The following is a 25,529-nucleotide window of genomic DNA, read 5'->3' as shown; positions in this document are numbered from 1 at the left end:
ATGGCTGTACCAGTGTTTCCACAGCCACATGTCCACCTCTGCCGCCACCCCAGTTCCACACACACCCGCATCAATGGCCAGGACGATACAATAACCAAAGGCTCACGAAAGACAGCAGCAGAAAATGTGAAGCCAATGACCTACATCACAGAGCCCAGACCACCACGCCACACCTGCGCTCTTACCCGCAGGTGGGAGCTCGCTCACCGCGCCGCCCGCCGCGCGCTCCGGAGCGCGCCCGCGCATCCCGTACTCTGATCTGCAACTAGCTCGACTGCAGAAACCCACACCACACAAGATCCGTCCGACTCGCAACTAACACAGCACCTAATCATCTACTCCTACCTGGGGCCATCGCACCCCACGGCTCTACGCGCGCCTCTCGTCTCCTCCCTGCTCCAGCTCTACTCGCCTCTGCCTGCTTCCCTGTCTGTCTTCCTCTGCGATCGGCCTCTGAACTGCGCAATAGGACTTCAGCATCCTTCATCCCGACCCCGTCCCACGGGAATACGGCCCCCTTCTTCTTGGGCGAACATTCATTGACTCACTGGCTCGACCATCCTGCTGCCAGCCCTGCCTCGCAGCCCTCGCGCTCAACGCTGGCAGCCGAGCGCCATTGCCGACTACCAAAGTACAACTCTTGTAAAAGAGTGTTGGATAACTCCTCTCGTCTCTGAAGAACTGTGAACCCATATATTATATATATATACGTACAGCAGTAGCAGCTCAACACTCATTCATCAGTTTGAATGCTCACATTGTTATCATTATAGTTATTGTCATAGTGTTTTTGGTGTGGACGGCCGTTAAGACAACAAGAAAAATGAAACTTTGAATATTTACATTTTCATAAAAACTGAGCAATCTCCATGTGCTGAGGAAGCCCACATGACACAGTCAGAAGTTTCAGAACAGCCACTGGATGGACCACAACGATTACATTTACATCTGAAAAAGGTCTATGCTATCCTGTAAAAACTAGTAATTGTTATATATATTGTAATGATCGTGTCCAGTGCTATTTGTACTTTATTTGCTTGTTTTTCCCCGATCAATCTTGTCGGTCTGTTGAACAACCAGTGAAAAATGCACGGCAGCATCTTTTGCACAAATAACATGAAGAGCAATTTATCAAATCTGAATGCTGCATTGACGTATTGAATGATACAATCAGTCTGAGTTGCCAGCGGATATTTCCACCCATCCTTCAAAATGAGGAGCTCTGCTGGTGTGAGGGAGGCAGTGCCGCCCCTGCTGTTGTTGATGTACCTGTCCCGGCAGTGAGAAGACAGGGAGAATTAATCACCGTATGACATAAAGATAATACATTGACGTAACATGCGTCAGAGGCCTTGACTTGAGGCAGGACATAAGCTAAAGTACAGCTTGTTGTCTCTCATAATAGGGTTCTGACAATAATTTTGGTTATACCGATTGTGTGAATCACGCTTGTTGCTGTTTTTCAGAACACAGTCGCAGAGAAGCTTCAGATCCGCTATGGAAGAGATCAAATTTACACATATGTGGGAGACATCCTCATCGCAGTCAATCCTTTCCATAAGATGGACATATACACTTCTCAGGTCTGTGGATATAGGCCTTTGTGTGTGTGTGTGTTTCTTTTATGCACCTGTGCTCATACATTGACTGTGGTCAATAATGTACTGAATGTAGCCCAGCGTATCTCATTAGTGCCTCTGCAGTTCTTCAGTCGGCTGCATCCCATTTAGCCTCACTTCCACACACACACACACACACACACTAACTCACTCTGCCCCTGTCTCTTCCACAGTTCACTGACTGTATTTTCCTCCCAATCATCATGTTATTCTTTGCCTCAAGTTTGTAGCTATTTTTCCTTCCTCTCCTCTCAGAACAAATATAATGTAGCGTATGGACAGATAGTTTGCACTGAGGGGAATGGGTGTGTAGTAGCAAAAAGAAGCAAAGCCACATCATGATAACATTCATTTAATTTTCTAATACATAATATTTGCTTTGTATCAGTTACATTCATGTGCATGTTTTAAACCAGTATTTTCTTTTCATTCTTAACCATCATACCTTAATAGTACACTAAGATGTACATAGGAGCTAAGCGTACAGCTAACCCACCACACATCTTCGCTGTGGCTGACGTGGCCTACCAGTCCATGGTGTCATACAACACAGACCAGGTGAGATTTTAGCTGTTGTTACTAATGGAGTCAAATGTCCTTATAGTGTAATTTTGTAAGCATTATTACGACAAGCTTCACATTAAAATCCTTGCCTTTCTGTGTGCAGTGTATTGTGATCAGTGGGGAAAGTGGAGCTGGGAAAACAGAGAGTGCTCATCTGTTGGTGCAGCAGCTGACCGTTCTCGGGAAGGTGAGTCATAAGTGTCCATAAATGTAAGATTTCATTAACATGTCCTTCCCATTATAGTTTATTAATTCATTAAAGGATCATAAAGTCTTCCTGAATAAAAACATGAAATAAGCTATTTAAAATGACCAAAGTGGATATTAGAAATTCATATTTTCATACAAATCTTTTTCTTTGTGGAACAGCTGTATGTCTTGGCCAGAAACCTGTGTACCTCCAGCCAACTGTGGATATTTAGAAAATTCAATGTCTAAAAGGCACCATCAAGGCACTTTGAACATCCTATGATCAGTTTGTTTGACGCTCCAGCTGAGGCCAGTCACGATTTGCAATTTGATTGAAAAGAAAGTTACATTTCAATTCACTTTTTGCATTTTTTTATAGGTGGAGGGATGAAATAAGAAATCGCAGTGTCACTTTTGATGAGAATAACAGGAATAGAAAGGCTCATGACAGGAATCCATTCATCATTTCATGACAAAGAATTATTGCTTGCACTATATTGATTTCCCAGTTACTTAGCTGGAATAATGGCCAATTCAATTCAATTCAGGCCAATAATCGGACACTCCAAGAGAAGATCCTGCTGGTCAACAACCTGGTGGAGGCTTTTGGGAACGCCTGCACTGTCATCAATGACAACTCCAGCCGCTTTGGCAAGTACCTGGAGATGAAGTTCACGTGCGGAGGAACAGTTGTCGGAGCGCAGATATCTGAGTACCTCCTGGAGAAATCCAGAGTCATCCATCAGGCAGTGTAAATATCACTTCTTTCCTGTTTTTGTTATTTTTGTCAAATGTAAGCAACCACATGACAGTTATTACTGTTCTGACCTTCTTTTGACAATGGCATCAATAGAAATTAGGATCATTTGTCTGTACGTTTTCTTAACATTGCCAAGAAAGTAATTTTTCAGCCTGCTGGCCAGCGATCAGCTCATAATGGAGTCCGTCTCTCTTTCCTTCACCACTACCTTCCTCCATCTGAAACTGGTGGTATTGGCCTTCCACCTGCACTTCAGTCAATCCATCTTTTCTTCTTATCATGTGTCTGGGGAGCGAACCGGGTCAAGTGGAGGGGCTAGCTTATTTCCTGTTTGATCAATGATTGTGGTCTTGCAAGTATCCTTAGTGGAACTTCAAAGGCAGCCTCAAGAATACCATCAGAAAACAGACAAAGAGGTCAGAGGGTTTGATTTGGCTGCGAGCATTGTGTGTCGTTACACTTTTCTTCAGCCTGTTATTGGATACTAATTTGGGGGGATGGCAAAGAATTATGCTTCAAAAGAGGCATTCATATTTCATTACTGCTGTCAGGAACATTATGGTTTTTTTATTTGTTTGTTTGTGAGGATTTTGGTAAGCAGAATATTTAAATGACACATTTTAATGGTTAGGCCAATAGTTCTGCCAATGGCTTTCTTCTATAAATTTAGCCATGTCAAGATTTTACTAACTAACAAAGCTCCTGCAGAGCTACAGAAGACATTGTACAACTGTTTTCACTCATGTAGAGGCCCTAAACTGAAGGTTTAGGTTATTAAGTAAGTAAAAATAATAACTAAATACATCATAAATAATAGTTTTACTCAAATAAATAACGCTGAAATAATGCAATGTGGTGATTTGTTTGCATTTGTCAAATATACAGACTGTATGGACCTTTGACAGATTTTATTTTTATTTTACATGATATGATATAATATAATATGATATGATATACAGATATGGATACATTCATCCTCAAAAAATAGCCTAAGTATTTAACTAAAAATATTATTTATTGATGTATTTCGTTATATTTTTTACTTGTCTGATAACTGTTTTCTACTAGAAAACTGTAAAAATAATAACTTAAATCCAGTCTGTTTATACTAGAAAACAGTGATATGCTTCTCTAACAAAAGATGGTGCATACATCTTGCAAGGCTGAGTAATTCTCCTGTCTGCTTTTTAGGTTTCAGCTTGTTTCCTCCTTATTCATTGTCTTATGTTTGCATTATTTTCATTTTACCCCGCTGGCTTTAAGACCTGACTTTCCAAGCTACATCTTGTGTTTCCACAGAGGGGAGAGGAACTTCCACATCTTCTACTACATTTATGCTGGCCTGGCTGACAGGAAGAAACTAGCCCACTACAAGCTTTCTGACAGCAAAACACCTAAGTAGGTTTGACATTTCTTAGCCCTTCTCTTAAACACTGTTATTTCCCACTCACAAAGCAAACTTCCTACTTCCTGTGACCCACATTGTGATCTTCGTGTTTCCTTTTTGATCTGCAGGTATCTGTGCAACGAGCACATTAAATTAGGGCCTGACATAGTGAGCAACACCTTCTACAAGGAGCAGTTTGATGCAGTGGAGCAGTGTTTCAAAGTCATTGGATTCACCCTGGAGGTACAACTTACTGCATTAATTACTGGGCGCAAAGCTGATCGTGGTCTGCCAACAAGGTTTAACAGCATAATCTTGATCTTTACGTTCACACATGCTCTCACACTCATGTATTATATTAAAATATGTGTATAACTAAAAGACAACTAGTAAGTAGGTATACCAGTAAGCTCGAAAAAACATACAAAACATACGCTTTAAAACGCACAAGTAGTTCCTCACGTCCACTGTACGGCATGTGATGGAGCATGAAGCTACAGGCACATGTAGGCAGTCAGCTGTTAGCATTGTGGAGGCTAATGAAGCTCAAAGAACTGATTGCCTCTGGGATCTGCACGTCAATAGTACTTATCGTGTAATGACTTGGCAGTACTGAATGAAAAACCTTTTCTTCAACAGTACATCTTGTCTTGCATGAAATCAGTGTGTATGAAGAGGATCTTTGAGTTTATCTATCTTGAGACAGTAACTGCCCTTTAGGAGAGATATTGCATGTGTCAGGTTAAACCAGTAGACAGATTTCCAAATTTCGCTTCAGGTGAATAAAGGAGTTTATTTTTATTTTATTTACTTTTGTTGCCACATGTCATCTCAAACCTATTTGTTTTCTCAGTAAAATGTAAGGTTTGTTAACTGGTGCTCTTTTCGTTGTGTTTTTAGCTAATTAACTTGTATATTTAGTCCACACAAGCCATTGTCATTGTGACCGGACACAAAACATTACGTCCTATATAAAAGGACATTTGATTAATCGGTCAATTTAAATATAATGGACCATATTACAGCACTTGAATTGAGATAAAAACAGTACAACTCCTCCAAAACATCAGCCTTCATAGCGCTCACATTTGTTGGGAGCTCAAATATTTACAAAAGTTTTTAATTTGAGGGTAAAAATTACTCATTTTAGATACTAATAATGATTAATGTGCTGGAGTGCTGACCACCAGCAACACCTACAATGGCAATAACTCACATCAAACAATGACAATGATCTAATTCAAGTACTACTGTGTTATATTAGCTGATAATAGAGTAATGAAAAACAGTCATTATGGTATCTTTAAAATTTCCATCCAGATATACCAGTACATGAGGTTGTACAATGTACCTGACTTTATTTGATATCAAGGTGACAACATACTGTCTCCCAAACCCTAAGGTAATAAAGTATTACAATCAATTCTGCAGGAGCTGGGCAGCGTTTACAGCACTCTGGCTGCCATCCTCAACTCCGGCGATATCGAGTTTTCTCCGGTTGCCACGGAGCACCAAACTGACAAGAGCGACATCACTAACATTTCTGTCCTGGATAACGGTAAGAGGAGAGACATCTACATCCCCACTCCTTCCCCTCTCCCTTCTGCTCTCCTCCATTAAACTATTCTTCTGAAATCAGTTAACAACTGGTGCAAACAGGCTATTGCAGTATTGTCATTACCAAACATACAGTCATTAGGCAATGGTTAGAGTTAATGGAACTTTGTTTTCCTCTGGTACTATAGATCCAAAGCAAGAGAGCATGAGTGTCCTTTGTCACTTATTTTTCTGTGCACCCCAGAACTCTAAAACATTATTTTTTATATCTGAGGAGAGTTAAGGTTGCACATTTGCACACCCTGCATGTATTGCTTGCACTCATTCAACTTTAGAAATGTTAACTTTCATCCCATTCCTTATCTAATGTCCCCTTAGTGGCATCACTGCTGTGTATCCGCTCAGACGAGCTCCAGGAAGCCCTGACCTCCCACTGTGTTGTGGCCCGGGGAGAGACAATCGTCAGGCCCAACACGGTGGAAAAGGCGGCAGAGGTGAGGGACGCCATGGGCAAGGCTCTCTACGGCCGCCTCTTCAGCTGGATTGTCAACCGCATCAACGCGCTGCTGCGGCCCGACAGCATAGGGTGAGATCAGGAGCAGAAAATGTGATGTGTTTGGCTTGAATGCAAAATAAGGTCATCTCAGAAAGTTTCTACACTTGTATGGATGAAAAACTGCACAATAAGATCACTGCCAGGTCTACTGAAAAAATCCAGAAAAGTAAACTAATGTTTTTCATTTTAGAGCAGCTATTAGAAAGGTATGGTATTTTGTAAAGATACTCATGGTCCCCAGAAGATAAATGCTAATGAAATTGCCTCTAGTGCCACCAGCAGGTTGTTGTTTTGTTGTTAAGAGTGAATGGACTATTGGATGGATTTAGGGACAATTAGCAAGTGTTAGCATGTTAACACACTATAGTAAGATGGTGAACAAGCTTACTTTTATTAGCATTCAGCTCAAAGTTCAACCTAAATATAGTCTTACAGCCCCACTAACATGGCTGTAGACTTCTAGTCTTGTTTTCATCTTAATACATATTTATATATTTATTTTTTACAACCCTGGGTTGTGTTTATCAAAGCTTTCCTTCAGATTCAATTTGTGGTTGACCTCTAAAACATAAAATAAATACATTTTAGAAGGAAAAAAGTACTTGGGGTCTTACTGGTCACAACTTGCAGACATAGTCCACCTGTGACAAGGTACCATAACTAGAGAATCCTTCATTTCCAGAGGTCAGCCGCCAACATGGCACTCGTGTAAAGTAATTGTGATTTTAGATAGAGAGGACGGACATTTTGGAGAAGCTGGGATGCTCCCGAACTGCAGTCATTTGACACAAATGACAAAACCAGTAAACACTTAACTGTAAATGACTTTTCATTCCTCTGACCTCCAGAGAGGATGACAAGGGCTTGAACATCGGCATCCTGGACATCTTTGGCTTTGAGAACTTCAAGAAGAACTCTTTCGAGCAGCTCTGCATCAACATCGCCAATGAGCAGATCCAGTTTTACTTCAACCAGCACATATTTGCTTGGGAACAGGTATATAAAAGCTCGGGCCAGCATCTACCCTAAACTATCAGTAAAATCAAAGAACGCTTTCTGAGTGCTTGAATCCCTCCTGGAAAGCGCTTTCTATGCATTTTTCACCTTGGTACTCCCTCATTTCCATCTAAATGGTGATAACATGTCATCATTTGTCACTCTGCGCTTTAAGAGAGATGACAAGGGTAAAATATGCTGCTGTCTTTATTTACGGGAGAATGAGGTTCGCGATTCTCCCTTTATTCAGTCTCGTGGGTTTGTTCTGCCTTTGGGGGGCAGAGAATGGTTTGCTAATGTTAAATGATTTGGTCTCACCCATGGAGAGGAGCTATAAATCATCCCAAACGAGGGTCAATTAGGAGTTGAAGACAGTTAGCGTTTGACTTAATCTCACTCTTGGGTATTGTTGGCACCAGGCCCAGAAATACATTTGTCCTATACTGCCACCATATATACAGAGCATAAGGGAATTGTAGTGGGCTATGAGATTAAGAAGCATAACCTAACTTGTCACATCTACAGTGAAATGAAGCAGATTTACCTATATGTTTCCATATATGTTTACACATGTGGACATAATATGCCTGCATCCCTGCAGATTTCCTGATGCGGCTCGTTTACTTCGCAGTGTGCAGGTCACGCTAGAATGGGCACGCTGATTTGATGTTGTTTGTTCCCATTTTGTCCTTTTCCTCTCAGAATAGAAGTCTCTGGTAATGTTGCTGAGTCATACTAGGAACTCTGAGAGTCAGTCAACCTGATGTGATCAGGTTAGCTGAGTATAAAGTGGAGGTCTTAGCTTACTTTGCCCTCCAGACCAGATTTATCCAAAGGGGGGAATGGGGGTGTATAATGCAATGAGAGGCAACAAAATCTAGTTCTGGCTTGTTGTTGGTTGGCTGATGGTTGGCCAGTTAATGAAAAGTTTAGGCTCTCTGAACATTCAATCATGACATTTAAAAGTTAAAGCAAAGAGAACAGCTTTAAAGGTGGATTTAAAGGTTCACTTGATATTCCTGCATCTGACATAACAGCACCAAAACAAAACTAAAAAACAGCTTCTGACTTTACAAAGCTGCTCTGTTATTACAGCTGTGCAGCAGGAAACATATCCTCAATCACTTCTGCAGAATCAATCCAACATGATATTCTATTGATCAGATAAGATAAGATGTTCCTTTTTTGATCCCCCATATACGGTGGCCGACACGCGCCGCAAACGCAAAACGGCTTCAACTATCTGGGAATATTGGCAAATCCAAAAATCACATCAACACATAAAAACAAACTCCAACATGAAAAAACGCGAACAGACAGAAATATATGCTTGCAATCACAGACAACGAAGCAGAAGCACAAAACTTACAGAACTACCAAGTACCCAAAACAAATGCCAAAGAAAAATGCTGCAAATTTCAAAAACACATCAAAACTTATAATTTACATAAAATCACCAAAAAGTTTTAAAAAAAAGACGTTTTGCGTATGAGAAAACATAACATTTTTACTCTCCTCTCCAAAAATTAGCCAACTTTCCTTTCTTCTTCTTTTTTCATGCTTCGGGTCTGCCCTATTCCTCTCTTGGTCGGGTCACCTAGTGGCCTGGCAGCACTTCCGTTTTGTTGGAGCGAATTTGCACGTTTCTTCTTCTTAGCAGTTGTTTTTTGGTTTGTGTTTTTTTGAAATTTGCAGCTTTTTTCTATTGGCATTTGTTTTGTGGGTTGCTAAGTTTTGCTCTGCTTCGTTTCTGTGATTTTTCTGTTGCTGGTGTTTCGTTGATTTGTTTTTATGTGTTTGGTGTTTTTGGATTTGCATCATTCCCGTCGTTTGGTGTTTGAAGCGTTTTGCCGTTTGCAGCATGTTTGCCCTTGTCGGCCACCGTACCCATAGGATAAATTCAAGTTAGACACAGCAACATAGGGGAATGTGGTGCAAACAGCAATAAAATAAAAATTGCAAATACAAATATAAAATACAAAGTAATAAATGTTGAATAAATACAAAAATTTTTCTGCGTTTGCTGAACAAGAGCGGGAAAAAGGGTAGGAATGAACAGATTAGGAACTAATGTTTCCACCCAACTTTAGACAGTATTTAGACCTGATGAGAACATTTTAGGCCATAATACAACACAACATGTACATCCAAGAGGTAGCCTTTCAAAAAAAAAAAGAATCTTGTGAATCCATGGTTTTATTCACAGTATCTCCCATTTCTGTACAGGATGAGTACCTGAACGAGGAGGTGGATGCCCGGATGATTGAATATGAGGACAACCGACCTCTCCTGGACCTGTTCTTACAGAAGCCCATGGGAATGCTCTCACTTCTGGATGAAGAGAGTCGCTTCCCACAGGCCACCGACCAGACCCTCGTTGGTCAGTCCCTTCAGCTTACGATTGAACAACCTTTATTTGCTCTGAAAATGCTGACGGAGCCTGTTACTCCCAATGTTATAAGTTTGTTTTACCTACCAGCCTCACAGAACGAAACATTTCTGATCTACCCTACAGAACATATTCGTAGTGGTTGTGGGGGTAATTAACCAATGTATTATTCGATATTTTAGAGAAATTTGAAGATAACCTCAAGACCAAAAGCTTCTGGAGACCAAAGAGGGTTGACCTTGGCTTTGGTATTCACCACTACGCCGGAAAGGTAATTGATATTTGACTATGACAATATGTACATGGAAGTTTTACTTTAAACTGAAGCTACTTGATGTGCGTTGGCCTTCACATAAGTATTCTCTCTCTCTACCTAACTCTAAGGTGATTTACAATGCTGCAGGCTTCTTGGCCAAGAACAGGGACATGCTACCAGCCGACATTGTCCTGCTTCTGAGGTCGTCAGAAAACGAGCTCACTCGCAAGCTGGTCACCCACCCCCTCACCAAAACAGGTAGAGAGGAGAAAAGCTCTTTTTGCATGATGCACAGAAGGTTTTCCCTGAGAAAATAGAAAATAATAGGAAAGTTGTTTGCAACAACCTGTCAATAAGGCAGTTTATACAGTGAGCAGCATACTAAGTAAAACAACAGGCTATTGTTACCTATCTTAGCCAGGCTTTCTTCTCTTGTCTGCCAGACTTTTGTTGTAATAAGCTGGCCTTGGCAGTGAGAGTAACCTTTGTTGGCAGAGCAGACTTCCAGTTCTGTCAAAATCGAATCACAAAGCCAATAATCACATAATAACTCTCTTAAAGTAGTGTTAAAGCTGTCGTATCAAGCTCATATAAAAAGGAGTGAACTCCTCTGGTGTCTGCTCCGTTGAGTTCAGTTAATTAAATGATCAGTTTTTATTTTTTATGGTGTTCAGTGTGACAGGGCCCTTTTCCAGACTTTTAGACAGTTTTCTACTAAAAATAACCTCATTCATTTATCCCAACTGATAAAAAATATGCACGCAGCCCCGTTTCTGTGTTTTATTTTTACATGTACTACTAACTCTCCCCTTGGTGAGTGAGGGCAGTTTGTGTTAACTGATCCCCCCTTTGTTTATTTCACAGGCAACCTTGCCCACACCAAGGGTAAAGGCATAAACACAATGCGCAGCCCGCGGACCCCGACACGCACCATCACCTTCGCCAAGGTACTTACAGCACTGTCTGCATTATCACTGTATTATCTTCTACATCAAGAACTTCCCCTGAAAAGTTGTTCAATATATTTTTTCGTTCTTGTTCTCACTACCAAAGCCAAAAACTGCTCTTGAATTACAATTATCTCTTGTCTTTACAGTGCTTTTCATTTCTACTCTTTTTTTGTCTCCTTTTTGTCCTCCTCTCTCTGTCTGTTTCTGTCTCTCCATTTCTGTCGCAAAAGATGGGAGTCCTAACTTTATACAGTTCTTTTTCTTTTAGTGAGGTAATCAACATATTTCTATACAGTTTGTTTTTGATTATTATTTTACCAATGTAGATAGCCTTACTAGCTCTAGATCTAAAACGTACAAATAGATTAAAATGGTTTGTATTTCTATTAGCATCAGTGACAACTAAACCCTGTTACAATCCATTTTATAGCTTATGCAAAGCAAGCTTTTTTCACTACATTTATACATGTCTACATATCTTTGTGCTCATGCATGTGTGCAACCTTTGTAGGGCGCTATATGTATTAACACTCCCCCTGAATGTATGTATTTCTTTCGGATTGTAGTTGAATGTTTATAGCACCATGGCTCATGCTGATAACTAGTTTAAGTTTAAACTTTTCAAAGAAATTGCCTAAGAAAGTAGTAAAACTTTACAGTTTGCATTCAAAGTATTCAATAATCAGCCAGAGCTTTTTTCAGTTGCCAATGGCCAAATAAGAACTTCTTTTAAAGAAATTAAATGACTTACTCAAGTGAATTCGTTTAGATTGTGGCACTACACGATTGCAGTGCCTGCTAAATATAAAGCTTGAGGCAATTTGCTCACCTAAAAGCAATTGACAGTAGCTAGATTTAAATGAACTGTGTTTGATGAGTCCTTGAATCTATTTCCATTCATCTGCATATGTTAGACAAAAAGCTCATCAAAGGCTTTGCTCTTAAGAGGCACAATGAGCATTCAAAATGCTATAAACAGTATTAGCCTGATGGCTTGCTATAAACTGGTTTCCCCCAGTGTAATAGTGCTGAGAATTAGACATAGAGCTTGTTAAAAAATAGATGCTGGATACAGGTTAATACATTTGTAAGTGTAATGTGTTATATTCATATTGGTGTCTTTATGAGAGCAAATACTGTAAGTTTTTGTTAGCGCATAGTTAATTAGAACAGTTTTTAAGCATTTCATTTATGATTTTGAATTTGTCTGATTTTAACTGAGCACTTTTTGAAGTAATAGCTTGGAGTTGTATTCATGCAGGCCATACTCTTGATTTGGCACTTGTTATTTTTTTTTGTTTATACATTTTATGCGTCTCTTTTGCAGCCTTCTCGGAAATTAAAGCACACTCCTGAAAAAAAAAGCTTGCTTCATGCACCTCTCGATGACACAGTGCAAATGCAAACGGTGATTTTTCAAAGAAGGATAAAAAAAAGTAGTATACAGAAAAATTGTAATGAAAATATCACTTACATTACAATTTTAAAGATGTGAATCTTCTGCAGGTGTGCTTCAGTTGACACAGTTGTTAATACTGTTAAAAACTTTATGTCAGCCAGCGCTCTCATTTCGTCTTGTTATGCTCAACTACCCAATTGGCCTTATGTGCATTGTCCTAAATTTTTCCCTTGCTTTTCATAAAGTTGAATGTAAAGGCATTAGTTTGTAGACACATACAGTATGCCATGAATTATTGTGATTTTTGACTAGCTTTATGTTTATTTGTTCAGCCAGGAGAACCTGGAGACACGCCTTACCACCCAAGAGAAACCACCAACATGAGAACGCAGACAGTGGCCTCCTACTTCAGAGTAAGACTAGTTTCCTTACCTTTTAATTGTTACATAAACCCTTAATAAAGCTGCCTCATGGGTTTCCCTCTTCTTTTACTCTTTCCAGTACTCTCTGATGGACCTGCTGTCCAAGATGGTGGCAGGGCAGCCTCACTTTGTTCGCTGTATCAAACCAAACAACGATCGGCAGTCCAACAAGTTTGACCGGGAGAAGGTCCTAGTTCAGCTGCGATACACTGGAGTTCTGGAGACTGCCAAGATCAGACGGCAGGGCTACTCTCACCGCATCCTGTTTGCTAACTTCATAAAGAGGTCAGCAGGCTCTCACTTCAAGGCTCATTCAGAAGGAAGCAGATCATCAAATGAAAATCAGTGCATGATGTGTGTTGGCCCTTGTATTAGTGTCAGTTTTAGAATTAGCTGATTCCGCTGTCTGTTTCAGGTATTACATCTTAGCTTTCCATGCTCACGAGGAGCCAGCTGCGACTCAAGAAACATGTGCTGCAATCATGGAGAAGGCAAAGCTGGAGAACTGGGCAATGGGGAAGACTAAGGTGAGTAGAGATGTTTCATTTTATTTAACTGAATGTATTGTTCGGCTCTACGTTTGATTATGTAGTATGAAGGAACTGAAGTAGCAGGGCTGTAGGCTTATATTTTTAGGGGCACAAGTGCCTAGGGGCAATCTGGCTTAACTGGGACATTACTAAAGCATTTTGAAACGATGCATTTAGGTTATAAAAAAGGCCAGTATTGCATTGTGTTTCACAACTACATCCCTTTTCAAACAACCAATTGTTTTTAGGCTTTTGCAATTACGCTTGGCATTTGATACAATTTTATCCAATCGGAATCCTTTCAAACCTCTTAGTGAACCTATTTACATCTGCGTTTAAATTAGAAATAACTAAAACTCACAAGATCCAGAAATAACAACTGATGTGCTCAATTTATTGATTTAATATGAATGACATTCTGACTGGGAAATTCTGACTCCTGAAATAAACAAGATACAATCAACTGATGATTTTACTAGAGAAGACTTGACAACAGCAAACAGTCATTCTGACCTGTTATTAAGTTAGTCATGGAACTAACATTTAGTTAATGACAGCTGATATGGCTTACTGTTTTTCCTTTTAATTGGGTATAAATGAGAAGCTGCTTCCTGAATGTTTCATACACTAAACATCGCCAATAACAGCATCAGAACTCACACATTCTTTGGAGTGGTCTATGGGGGAGCAGCATGACTATAAACAGTAACAAATAAACCAGAGCAGCGTGTGATACTGTATGTTGAGTAGCAGTCTGGAAATATTAATATCTCAAATTAGTTCAGCAACTAAACCACCACTAAAAAGGCCAAGTAGAACCCCATGACATTCACTTACTGTGTACAACAGCTTCCCAATAACACTGACAACATAATGGCTTGTATTGATTACACATTTTTATGCCCACATAAAGGCAAGGCCATGCAAAGCAAGACTGCACCTAATTCATTCACACTCCACAACTCTACCAGTTTTATTGTACAAAATGTAAGTAAGATTGTTGTTGCGCAAACATAGAAGCAGTTTTACTGCAACACTCTGAAATTCTTCTAGCAAGTCAGACAAGCATGAGAAAGAACATTATGTGCTACACTGCACTCTGTTGCAAACAGGTGCCACCTTAATAGAAGGAACTTGTAGCTTAAGCAGTAGTTGCACAGAAAAAAAGCAATTTACTGTTTCATTGCAATATTAGTAAATCCAAAATAAAATTGATGTGATGATGAGTAAAGTGTTTTATGTGTGTTCCTACTCGCAGGTGTTCCTCAAGTACTACCACGTGGAACATCTGAACCTGATGGTGCAGCAGGCCACACAACGGATCATTCTGCTCCAGGCTTACGTCCGAGGCTGGCTGGGAGCCAAGCGTTACCAGCGGACATTAAAAGAGCGAGAGCAGAGTGCTCTGGTGCTGCAGTCAGGTTTGTAAACTGCACACTCTGTACAGCTGTTATCTACTAGAACATGAATAAGTCATTTTTCTAATGTTTTTCATGGTTTTTATTCACACTCCAGCCTACAGGGGTCAAAAGGTTCGGAAGAGGGTGGCTGATGAAAAAAGCAAAGCAAAGTTGGAGGCCTTCATCACCCAGTTTCAAGCTGGTAAGAACATGGAAATCAGTTATCCACCACAGTCTAAGCTTTACTGTGTATTACAATGGTTTCCCTTTTTGTCTTCTTCAGTTTGCAGGGGCTATCTTGCAAAAAAGAAATACAACGCGTTGGTCGATGAGAAGAACAAAGCTGCAACCAAGATTCAGGCCCGCTACAGAGGGCACAAGGAAAGGAAAAGCTTCAAAAGGAAACGGTATGAGAGAGAAGAAATTCACACAATATATAGCGCTGACAACAAAAATGGTTTGTTTTTTGACAAAGATGTGCCAAATTTTGTTTGCAGGGATGCCAAAGAGAAAGAGAAAGAAGAGAAAGCCCTTAAAGAAAAAGAGGAAGAGACTACTGAACCAGATACCAATGCCCCTGCTCCTGACAACGAAACCAAGAACGATGAAGAGGAAACTAAGGCGGCTGTGGTTCTCCAGAGCAACTACAGAGGCTTCAAAGAGAGAAAAAAGTTTAAGGAGAGAAAAAAAACGATGGCTGGGGCTGAATTAGAGTTACCACCAAATGCAGTGGAGGAACAAGAGGGTGGGCAAGACCCTACAGGCAGCAAGGCAGAGGAAGGAGAACAAACAGCTGATAAACAAGAGGAGAATGAGGAAGATGAAGAAAGCACTTATGAAGCTGAGGAGAATGATGACAGTGATCACACACAGGTGCCAGATGATGAACATACAGAAGTGGCAGATGAAGCAGTGATTGAGGACATACCTGCAGCAGATGCTGGAAAAGAAGGGCAGGAGGCAAACAAGAAGGAGGAGATTGGACAAGAAAAGGCTGCAGGTGAAGAGGTTGTCAAAGTTGAAGAAGAAACCAAGGCTGCCACTGTTCTCCAGAGTAATTTCAGAGGTCACAAAGAGAGGAAGAGGTTGCAGGAAGAAGGCAAGATCCCAGCTAAGAAACAGAAAGCCAAAACTGGTGAAGAAGAAGTGCCCACAGTGAGCAGCCCTACAGCTGCAGAGGAAATCACAAAAAAAGAAGAATCAACGGAAGCTCAAGATGTGGCAGATGTTTCTTCAGTTGATATCCAGTTAGAAGACCAAGACGAGACCAAAGCAGCTGTGGTGCTTCAGAGCAACTTCCGCGGCCACAAGGAGCGCAAACGACTCGAGGAGGAAGGAAAGATCCCTAAAAAGAGGAAGAAAAAAAAGGAAGTTACACCAGAACCTCCAATAGAAGAAGAGCAGGTAATGCAGACAGAAGAATCAGTGCCAGAATCCCAGTCGGGGCCTTCTGCAGAGAACCCGGAGGGACTGGATGAGGAAAAAGCTGCTACTGTCCTCCAGAGTAACTTCAGAGGCCATCGGGACCGAAAGAAACTGAAAGCAGAGAGAGAAACGCAGCAGAAAACAAAGGAAGAAGTTGCCAAAGATGCAGAAGAGGAAACTAAAGAAGAGGCAGAGGAGGAGGTTGTGGATGTTACTGACGTGGTGATAGAGCACAAAGAGGAGACAGATGCTGAAAAAGAGAGACTGGAGGAAGAGCAGGCTGCAGTGAAGATCCAGAGTAACTTCAGAGGGTACAAGGACAGGAAGAACCTGAAGGCCAACAAGCAAACAGCGCAGTCAGAAGCTGCGCAACTAGAGAGCTTCTCGAAAGAGGTAAAAATGAATAAACACATTTTATCAACTCTCCAACTCGCCCTTCTTTTCACTCATATATTGTTTATTGTCAAATCTCTTCAACAGATCACAAAGACTTCTCAGGATTTTCTGGCCCTGCAGCAGAAGTTAAATGAGATCATCCAGGCCCATCAATCAAACCCAGAGAAAAATGGCATGTTTGTGAGAGGAAAAGCAATCAATGGCATTGTTCCCCCGAATCAGCAATCAAGTAAGACAATTGAGATTGGCTCAGTGGAAAAGAGATTATAAAGCAATAAATATAATGCATAATGTTTGGCACGTATTGACCCGAGGTTAATGTGCTTCTTTTGGTTCTGTTTTTGAAGTCTCGAGCCATAAAATAGTTAAGAAAGACAGGCTGCCTGTCTGATGAGGAAATTTATTTTTTCTATTGGTGTATTCATCCTTCTCCGTCTTTGTTTTGTCTTTTACTGAGGTGGAGTTCACATTCACCCATGTAAGAGTGAAACTGTGCATTTCTTGCCACACTAAAAAAAAGGAAAGAAAAGATTATGTTTAGTTCAGTATTTTTTATTAAACTCTTGTTTGATGTTTTCTGGACAGAATAAAGGACAGATTTGTATTACCGTCGTCTCACAGATGAAGACGATTGTTATCGACGCTGTTCTCTTTTCTCTCTCGTGAGGCTCGATTAGATCAGGAAACCTGGGAAAAGTCAAGTGCCAAAATAGGAAGCGCTTCTCTACCCAATGTGTCATCAAAAATAAAATTTGATTTGCACAGGTGATAGGGGTAATTGCTTTGAGGTGGCGAGCGAGGGGGAGACAGCAAAATTAAAGTTCACCATCTTTGCAAAACGAAGCTGGCAGCTAAAATTTCACCGTCATTGTGGGTTCAGATGTTGTGAGAAAATAATGTAATAATAACAATAATTTACTTTCCTTGGCTGGCATTGTGGGTATTTTATTGTTTGTGGATTTTTATTACAAAATATAAAGCAGAATTTTTCAGTGTCTTTTAAATATTTTAGTTTTTGGATGATTTATAATTAAAACTCATATAAGAAGTTCAGTTGGTCTTGCTACATGCCCACAGTATGTAACTTCAACTTCATGTGGCAGACTGGATTTTTTTAAAGTAACCACAGTCTTTCCCTAATGTTAACCAACTGCGACTCATAATTTTTGTTTAACACTGGCTTCACAGTGCCAATTGTGGTAAACGATAAATTGAATTTCATTCAATTTCCCATTATTCAGTCAGTAGCTTTAAAGACATCATCATCATTTTGTACCATTAGCCACCATAAGCTCCCGGTGATACCAGACCAAATAAGGTTGCAACAGAGAAAGTGTGTTGAAGTTAGTAAAGCATTTTATGGCTTAAATTAAACTTCTCATATGTAGATGAAGATTTCATTTATTTTTTCAAATGTTACATACTCTCACTTTAACATAGTGTTTTAATTTTCCTAACCATAATCATACTTCATTCCATAGTTTTTGTCTAAAGCATGATCTTTAAGTTAAAAACTCCTTGTAGTAGGTTTAGGGAGCTTGAGAGGTACCAGCGAGGTAGGCAGATTGTTAACTTAAAAGCAGAACCAGGCTAGCTGTTTGCCCTTGTTTCCAGCTAAGCTAAGCTAACCAGTTGCTGGCTCTAGCTTGATATGACAGTATTATTGATGTTATGATATTAAAATGTCCAGCTATTTCTTCAATATGCAGTTGTAGATGTACATCTGCTTAGATCAGATTTTATTTTGATGACAAATATACGGTTCAGTTAAGAGTGATTCTTAACAAACATTACACACGCATTACTCCACAGAGAGTTTCTAGTAGAGCAGAGTGTTCCTTTAATCTGGGCATGTTTGCCCTTTACAGGCTTTTCTTTAGCACAGCAGTTTGCCTGAGGTAAAACAGAATGAATTATCTGTGTTATTTCCAAAGGCTACTGCAACTCCCTACGAAATTATGCTTCTCAGCCCCATTTCTCCATCAACAGTCCTAAGCTGTCCTTGTAAATTTCTTTAACATAATAAACTTGATCAGAATCATTTGTGACACACACAATGAAAGCAGAGGAACGCCAGTCAAATTGTTCTTCATGGGAAAGGTCATCAAATGTTAATCACGTTTTGTGAGCAAGCGTTTCCAACAATTATGGCAGGAATTAATAAGAGGGGGTGTGAAATTGGCTTTACTCGTTTGTGCAATACAGAATGACCTTTAGATGAAGTTGTTCAATAATATTACAAACTTTTCACCTACTTTACCTTAAAGCTGCTGCACATGATGGATTGTTTTTTGCTGTGTGTTTTCCCTTGCATGAACAGTGATTAATAATCAGCAGCAAGCAAAGGTCATTGTAATATGTTATAAGTGTAATATCACATGCCCAAAGAGGAATATCGTAACAGTACATCAGTCCCAAACAAATATGATAAATTGCAACACATCCTCTACATTATGGAGGATGTTGTATGTGAAAAGCTGCCCAGCTGGTCACAAACCCACCTCTCTCTTTAAGTTCAATACAGTGCGGGGAATCGAACATGGATCGTCACAAAGTTATAGGTCACTTTGTTGGTGTCAAAGGTTGTTTCACATAATCTCTGTTGGAAAATTCACACTTACCAAAGGCCTTAGGGTTAAACTTCAATATGTATGGAGGGTAGTTCAATAAGCATTAAGTCAAAGTCATAAGTCAAAGGTCAGCATTGTGGTAGATCACAGTCAACAGTCTCTTCTGTAACCCAACCAACCATGTATGTATTGATCCCACTGGCTCTCGAGCTATTTGAAAGTGTTTTGCTGCACTTTTTTCAAACCTCCTTCAAATCCCATCACAGGGAAAAAAAAACACCAGATCACTTCACATCATGCTATAAAGGTCACAGGTTTCTGTAGACATTATCACCATATTTACTTAAATTTAAGGTAGGACATACGTTGGAAGTTGGACTGACTAGTAAGTATTAGGAAGTAATAAGGTTTATTTTGGTGTATGGGTACACCAAAATAATAAATACTATTTTAAAAGCAATGATGATATGTAAAGGTTTATTTAAGGTCAGTGCCCAGTCTACACTTCTACCAGGAAGAAATAGCACATCACTACCCCGGTGTCTTTTATCTCTGAACAAATAGACAAGTTTTAACCATCGTTGTTACTTTCCAGCTGACAAGAGATTGTCAAGGACCCCCCGCAGAACCCAGCAGCCAAAGACCCTCAACACACCAGAGGACTCCACCTATTACAATTTGATTCATGTGAGTCATAGAAAGAGATGGAGAACGATTTCAGATATTTACTACAACAAAGCACTGCTGTCTGCTTCCATGTGACGCTGTAACTACTTCCCCAGCTATTGGCTTCCACAATGAACTATTGATTGACAATTTTTCTTCCTAGTACATATGTTCCCAAGGCAAGAAATATCAGCCTATTACAAAGCTGTCTGGAAAAGTTTCTTTAGTACATTTGACAAATAATAATATCTTTAGCAATGTTTTTCATGTTCTTTAAGCAGTTCCTTTTTATTAATTGTTCTACTTATGCAATTATTTGTAATGTTTCATAATTTCAGCGAACAATAGCTCAGCGCAGAGTAGCTCCTTTCGTAGCACTTAAGGTTTGTTTACAATGCTGTCACTATTGTTTAGTTTACCTTTACTGTAGACACAGTAAAATGAATTTAATCAATAGTTTAATGAACTGCTAATGAAGACCTAACTTTTGATAAAGAGTAAGAAACTTTAGCAATAATTGTGCCACTATTGTAGTACACTACAAAAACATGATTGATTAATAGCTTGATTACTCCCTTACAAATCTGATCACATGTATTGGAGCAAAAGTCCCTAAAAAACTTTAAGTTAATGACATTTAATATTTTAGAAATGCCTCTATTGCTCTATCTTTCACAAATATCCAAAACAGTGGTTCCCAACATGGGGTCACATTTATTGGGGCTGTGAACCTAGTTATAAATTAAAAATAGTCAACTATTAACTTGAACTAGTTTATTTTAATCTGTGTGAAGTAGAATTTGAGCTAGCACACTGCTGATACTCTCAACCTTATTGGAGTGCTACAGGAAAAGTCTGGGGATCACCAAAGTCATAATGATTCATCCTCTGGGTACCATGACTATATGTGCAAAATTATATGGCGAGCTATCAAATAGTTGTTGAGATATTTCAGTCTGGGCCAAAGCGGTACCAACATTTCTATTCATATCCGTGTCGCTGGCATAGCTAAAATGGTCATAACTTGTAAACAGATGCAACCCGTAATGGACCAAATAGCCGTTTTGCTTCGTATTGAGGGGTTACAAACTAAAAAGGTTAGGAACCACTGTTCTAAAACCACTTTCTTTTGCTTTACCTGAACACAGAGATTAGCAGTGTTTGACTGACATGTAGTAATCTGTCCTTCCCCTTGTCTCTCCACTCAGAGGTCTGTCCAGGATGATAAACGCAAGCCCAGGAAAGAGGAGTAAGTGGCCGGTTCTTATTTCAACCTCATTTTAACAACCTATCACCACTGTTTTAAGAGGCTGGCCTGCTGCCTGCCTGCTTGGCACGCAGGGTCCAGAGTAATGACTGTAGCCCGGCACCAACATAAGGACAGTGTCTGGGTCCAAACTTAACGATCTGCAGCATCACACCCATCCTCAGTTAAATTAATTAGCCTCATCTTTCACCATGGTTACATTAGCTAAGTATACTCAGTGAAACGTAATGTTAGGTATCACAAATATTTGGGATGTTGGTATGTAACCTGCAGATCAAATCTTAGAAGAAAAAAGCAAGAAGAAAGTGTGTGTGGATGTGTGTATTCATGCATATGTATGTGCTGTAGAGGCCACAAGGTGAGCGTACCGCCCAGAGTGAGGGGGTGAAGATAGACCGATAGGGCTGGCTGAACAAGTAAGGGCCAGGGTACTTTATCACAGCAGTCTGAAGAGGCACACACACACACCTTGTTGTACACACACACGGTGCAACACAGCGCTAAACATCAAGGGTAATAATTTGTTAGGAGATAAATAAAGCCAGCGATGGACAGGAGCAGTTTACATGCATCATTAAGGATGAGAAGGTCAGCAGAAAAGATAGCATCTTAGGCCAAAGCTGACAGCAGAGGAGGATGGGAGATGGGAGAGTGTGGGTGGTAAGAGGAGAGGAAACTGAGGAGTAGAGAGAGGTGATGATAGTAAATGGGAGTAAAGACATACAAAAGGAGAAAAAGGGAGGCAGAGATAATCAGAAAACAGTGATAGTGAACTACAAATATCTTTATTGTATTGCCAGTATCAAAGCAATGATCTATTACGTGTCTATTTGGTACCCTGTATCTAAAGATGTGACATAACAGTGATTCAACCCATTGCCAGCTCATAAAATATTTCGTATTTGCCTTTTTAACACTTGATGTCGATGCCATTTCTCTGGAAAATTCCCGCTTACCAGGGAAAGCAATGTCTTATGTTTCTGATAGCAGCCACAGTAGTTTGTTAGCATGAGCAGCGAACCAGGGAGGAACCAGCCCCTGAACCAGTCCTGGTTCAGCTACCAGGGCCGAACTGGTCCCCTGGTGGCTGAATAAGGCCTAAGCAGAAAAAAAGGATAGCATATACAGAATACAAAACTAAAGCTCAAATTTCATCAACTGAAATTCATAAATATGAGTCTATAGCTATGGTAGCTGTTCTGTGAGGTTGAGCATGGCTTTGAGCTAAATGCTAACGTCATAATGGCAATCCTAAAGTTCTGATATGTAGCAGGTATGTCTACCATGTTCCCTGTCTTAGTTTAGCGTTAGCATGCTAACATTAGCTAATTAGTACTAGATACAGGTATTTTGATCATAAACCAAAATATTGGAGAAATACACATTTTGACACCAGCTGAAACATTATTGTTTAAATGTATTACCAGACTTATTAAAGTTCATCCAGGTTGTGAACATGAATATCTGAACCAGATTCAGTTCAGTTGAGATATTTCCAGAAAAAACACAGAATTCAACCTCATGGTAGCACTAGAGGTAAAGCAAGGGGGTCACTAAAGGCATTAGGATAATGATACAACAAAAGATATTTTAGAGAAGACCTGACCTTTAAAGTCTCTGAAAAGGGGAAAGGTTTAACCAAAAACATTTCAAACACTTTATCTAGTGTACCAGCATGGGTTATTATTGTCAGAAACTTGTACTATAACTATAAAATGATCAACTTTGGTCACTTTAGCCTACAAGCTGTACTTAACTTCAATATTACTGTATTAAAGTATTTCATGCACTGATCCAGATCTGTGTTTAAAAACTGAAAAAAGTGCTCAATGTCATCAAGGTTTTCCTCTTAGACCATTATTTATCACATAATTCAGCCAGTTGCCCAGAGAAGAGGGAGATACTGTAATTACAATCAAGGAGACATTTTCATTTCAGCCTCAGAACAGCACATTGATCATGATTCATCAGTGGGATGATTGCATGTCTGTGGTTATAAGGTCAGGTCGGGCCTCAAACTCATCACATTGTTAGATCATCAGAATTTATTGGGCAACGTTGACACCTTCTGATGTTGCAGCACTGTAGTCATGAAGACACTGATTTCCAATAGCAGTCGTCACCATATGTTAATAATGTGTGAGACGCATTGATCTCCACATGGAAATTCTCTTTTTTTCCTCCTGGCTTCTGTTCATATGAAGGTCAGATTGTAGGTTTGTGGGCCAGTTAACTGTCAAGCCAAAGACGTATCTCAATCTAAGGTCCTACCAGGACATTAACATGAAAACAGGCAATAGATCACAGGTGTGTCCCCTCTTAAAGAGATGCTGGACATTAAAATATCATGAATAAAAAGACAATATATAAATTATAGACTTATCAGAAGTCGAATAAATACAATTTGCAGTATTTCTTCAAAGTTAGTATACAAAAAAACAATAAAATGTTTTTCATTTAGAACAGGAAATCTTGAAGCCTGTATAAATACAAATACGAATATGAAAACTTCATTGTCCATGTGGAAATTTGTCTCCAGTTTCATGTGTCATAAAAGTACAACTCACAAAACATAAAAACATTAATAAAAGTAAAAAGTACATCTGATACACACTGTTGTGTTTATTAAAAATGCATTGTATCGATATATTGAGATATTTTATGTCCAGCTTAGTCTCAATGGGAGAAAAGGTCTTGATTTCAGTCATTTACCTGTAGGAGGAGGAGTCTGAAAGCGTCTATGTTTATTGCTTGGTAGGAACATGACAAAGGCTGAAATGCATTGTTGGTTTACAAAATCACTTCCTATCACATGCAACCTATAGTACTGTGTTAACAATATGTAACTGAGGACATTAATAAAGGGAAGTCAATCAAACAAAACTACATATTTCAGAAGAGACCTGGCACCAGATGTCTTTCGTTAAAATGACCACTATAGGTTTAGACTGTCCAAAAATAACGAGTACTGAATGTCCGATTGACACCAAGTCTGTCCTCCTCCAACGTCCATCTACCCCTTCTGTTCTTGCTCCAGTCCAGGAAAGCTGCTGGATGTGGATGACCAGTACTATCGGTCACTGCCCACCAGCAGGTCTGAACCCTGCATCTCCACAGAGGACACGTCCCTCAGTGACACCCCTGAGATGAGGCAGCCTGCAGAGCTGAGACCAGATGCTGCAAGCAGACCGACCAGAGAGCGGGCCGTCACTGACCCAGAGCCTCTAAAACCTGCCAGTGACAACAGGTATTCCATGTCCTTTATGTCCTTTTATGCTGAGACACTGTAATTCCCATTATCATATATATTTTTTTTAATTTGTGACAGTAAAGTATCTCAACTCAAAGGTGCTCTCACTAGCTTTTTGGGACCAACCACATCTCATGATTTTCAAAAGCGACTGGAACTGGCTCAGGTGACCCAGATTGAGGTTGTAAATTCCCTCTTTGATCTTCCTCCAGCTGTCATCTGACTTAAAGTTTGTGTACACTGAGGCAATGAACTTGCAAGAAAACAATGCAGCTTATTCACAAAGTACAGTAAAAGTTATGCTGTAAAATTAAATTGTTTTGTTCAATAAACTGATTAAAAAGGCTGCACTCAGTGATATTTTAATTTGTGTTAACATGGTCACTCTGTCAGCTACTGGTAAAAGCAAACATTTTAATTTTTAAATGTTAGATGGTAACATAAACTGAGATATGCCCATAATAATCTAATTAACGTTACAGAAAATTGGCTTTGACAAATAATCATTAAGAGAGGATGTATCCCACAAACAGTTGCAGAGCAAGTTTTATCTGCGTGTGCCTGTTATTATATGTAAGAACAGCAATCGTGAGTACTTCCAAAAAGTGTCACACCTGCATGCTGTATTCCAGCTGGTCAAAAGACAGATGTTGAAGAAATCCACATACAAATTTAATCTGTTTTTCAGTCCTGCCTGGCCATCAGACAGCCCGCGTTCATGATAAATGATCACTGAGGATAATAAACAATATGAAATCTTTCCTCTCAACATGACTCATTTCATCTCCTTTCTCACTCTGATTTTCTTCTGGTTCCATTTCTCTAACTTTGTGTTGAATTTGTTCTCTCCTGTGTCGTGCTGACAGACGCTCTGTTCCCAGAATGCCCTCCGCGGAGAGCCATACTGACGACAATCCGTACGACTTCAGACATCTACTGAGGAAGACCTCCCAGAGACGGAAGCTCATCAAACAGTACTGA

General features: G+C 39.8%; 1 protein-coding gene across 1 annotated transcript; it reads left to right on the top strand.

The window, feature by feature from the left end:
- On the top strand, nucleotides 1–25,529 carry myo3a (myosin IIIA). The gene is made up of 26 exons (XM_035657063.1): nucleotides 1–249; nucleotides 1,467–1,583; nucleotides 2,073–2,177; nucleotides 2,287–2,370; nucleotides 2,921–3,123; nucleotides 4,432–4,530; nucleotides 4,648–4,762; nucleotides 5,951–6,077; nucleotides 6,455–6,662; nucleotides 7,481–7,628; nucleotides 9,855–10,008; nucleotides 10,200–10,288; nucleotides 10,402–10,531; nucleotides 11,138–11,220; nucleotides 12,955–13,035; nucleotides 13,124–13,329; nucleotides 13,460–13,571; nucleotides 14,833–14,995; nucleotides 15,258–15,431; nucleotides 15,513–16,192; nucleotides 16,223–16,792; nucleotides 16,880–16,999; nucleotides 19,942–20,052; nucleotides 21,240–21,280; nucleotides 24,336–24,545; nucleotides 25,415–25,529. The coding sequence occupies exons 1-26, from the start codon at nucleotides 1–3 to the stop codon at nucleotides 25,527–25,529; spliced, it is 4,494 nt and encodes a 1,497-aa protein (XP_035512956.1).

Source organism: Morone saxatilis, unplaced genomic scaffold (genome assembly GCF_004916995.1).
Source record: "Morone saxatilis isolate NCDOM2014 unplaced genomic scaffold, NCSU_SB_2.0 Contig0, whole genome shotgun sequence".
NCBI lineage: Eukaryota > Metazoa > Chordata > Actinopteri > Moronidae > Morone > Morone saxatilis.
Note: the sequence above shows the minus strand (reverse complement) of the source record. Positions and strands in the feature narration are given on the sequence as shown.

Bases quoted from the DNA above. Each gene is read 5' to 3' on its own strand.
- myo3a (XM_035657063.1), top strand. From the start codon at position 1: ATGGCTGTACCAGTGTTTCCACAGCCACATGTCCACCTCTGCCGCCAC. The intron at 4,763-5,950 runs GTACAACTTACT...TCAATTCTGCAG, and splicing joins TCATTGGATTCACCCTGGAG to GAGCTGGGCAGCGTTTACAG. The intron at 7,629-9,854 runs GTATATAAAAGC...ATTTCTGTACAG, and splicing joins ACATATTTGCTTGGGAACAG to GATGAGTACCTGAACGAGGA.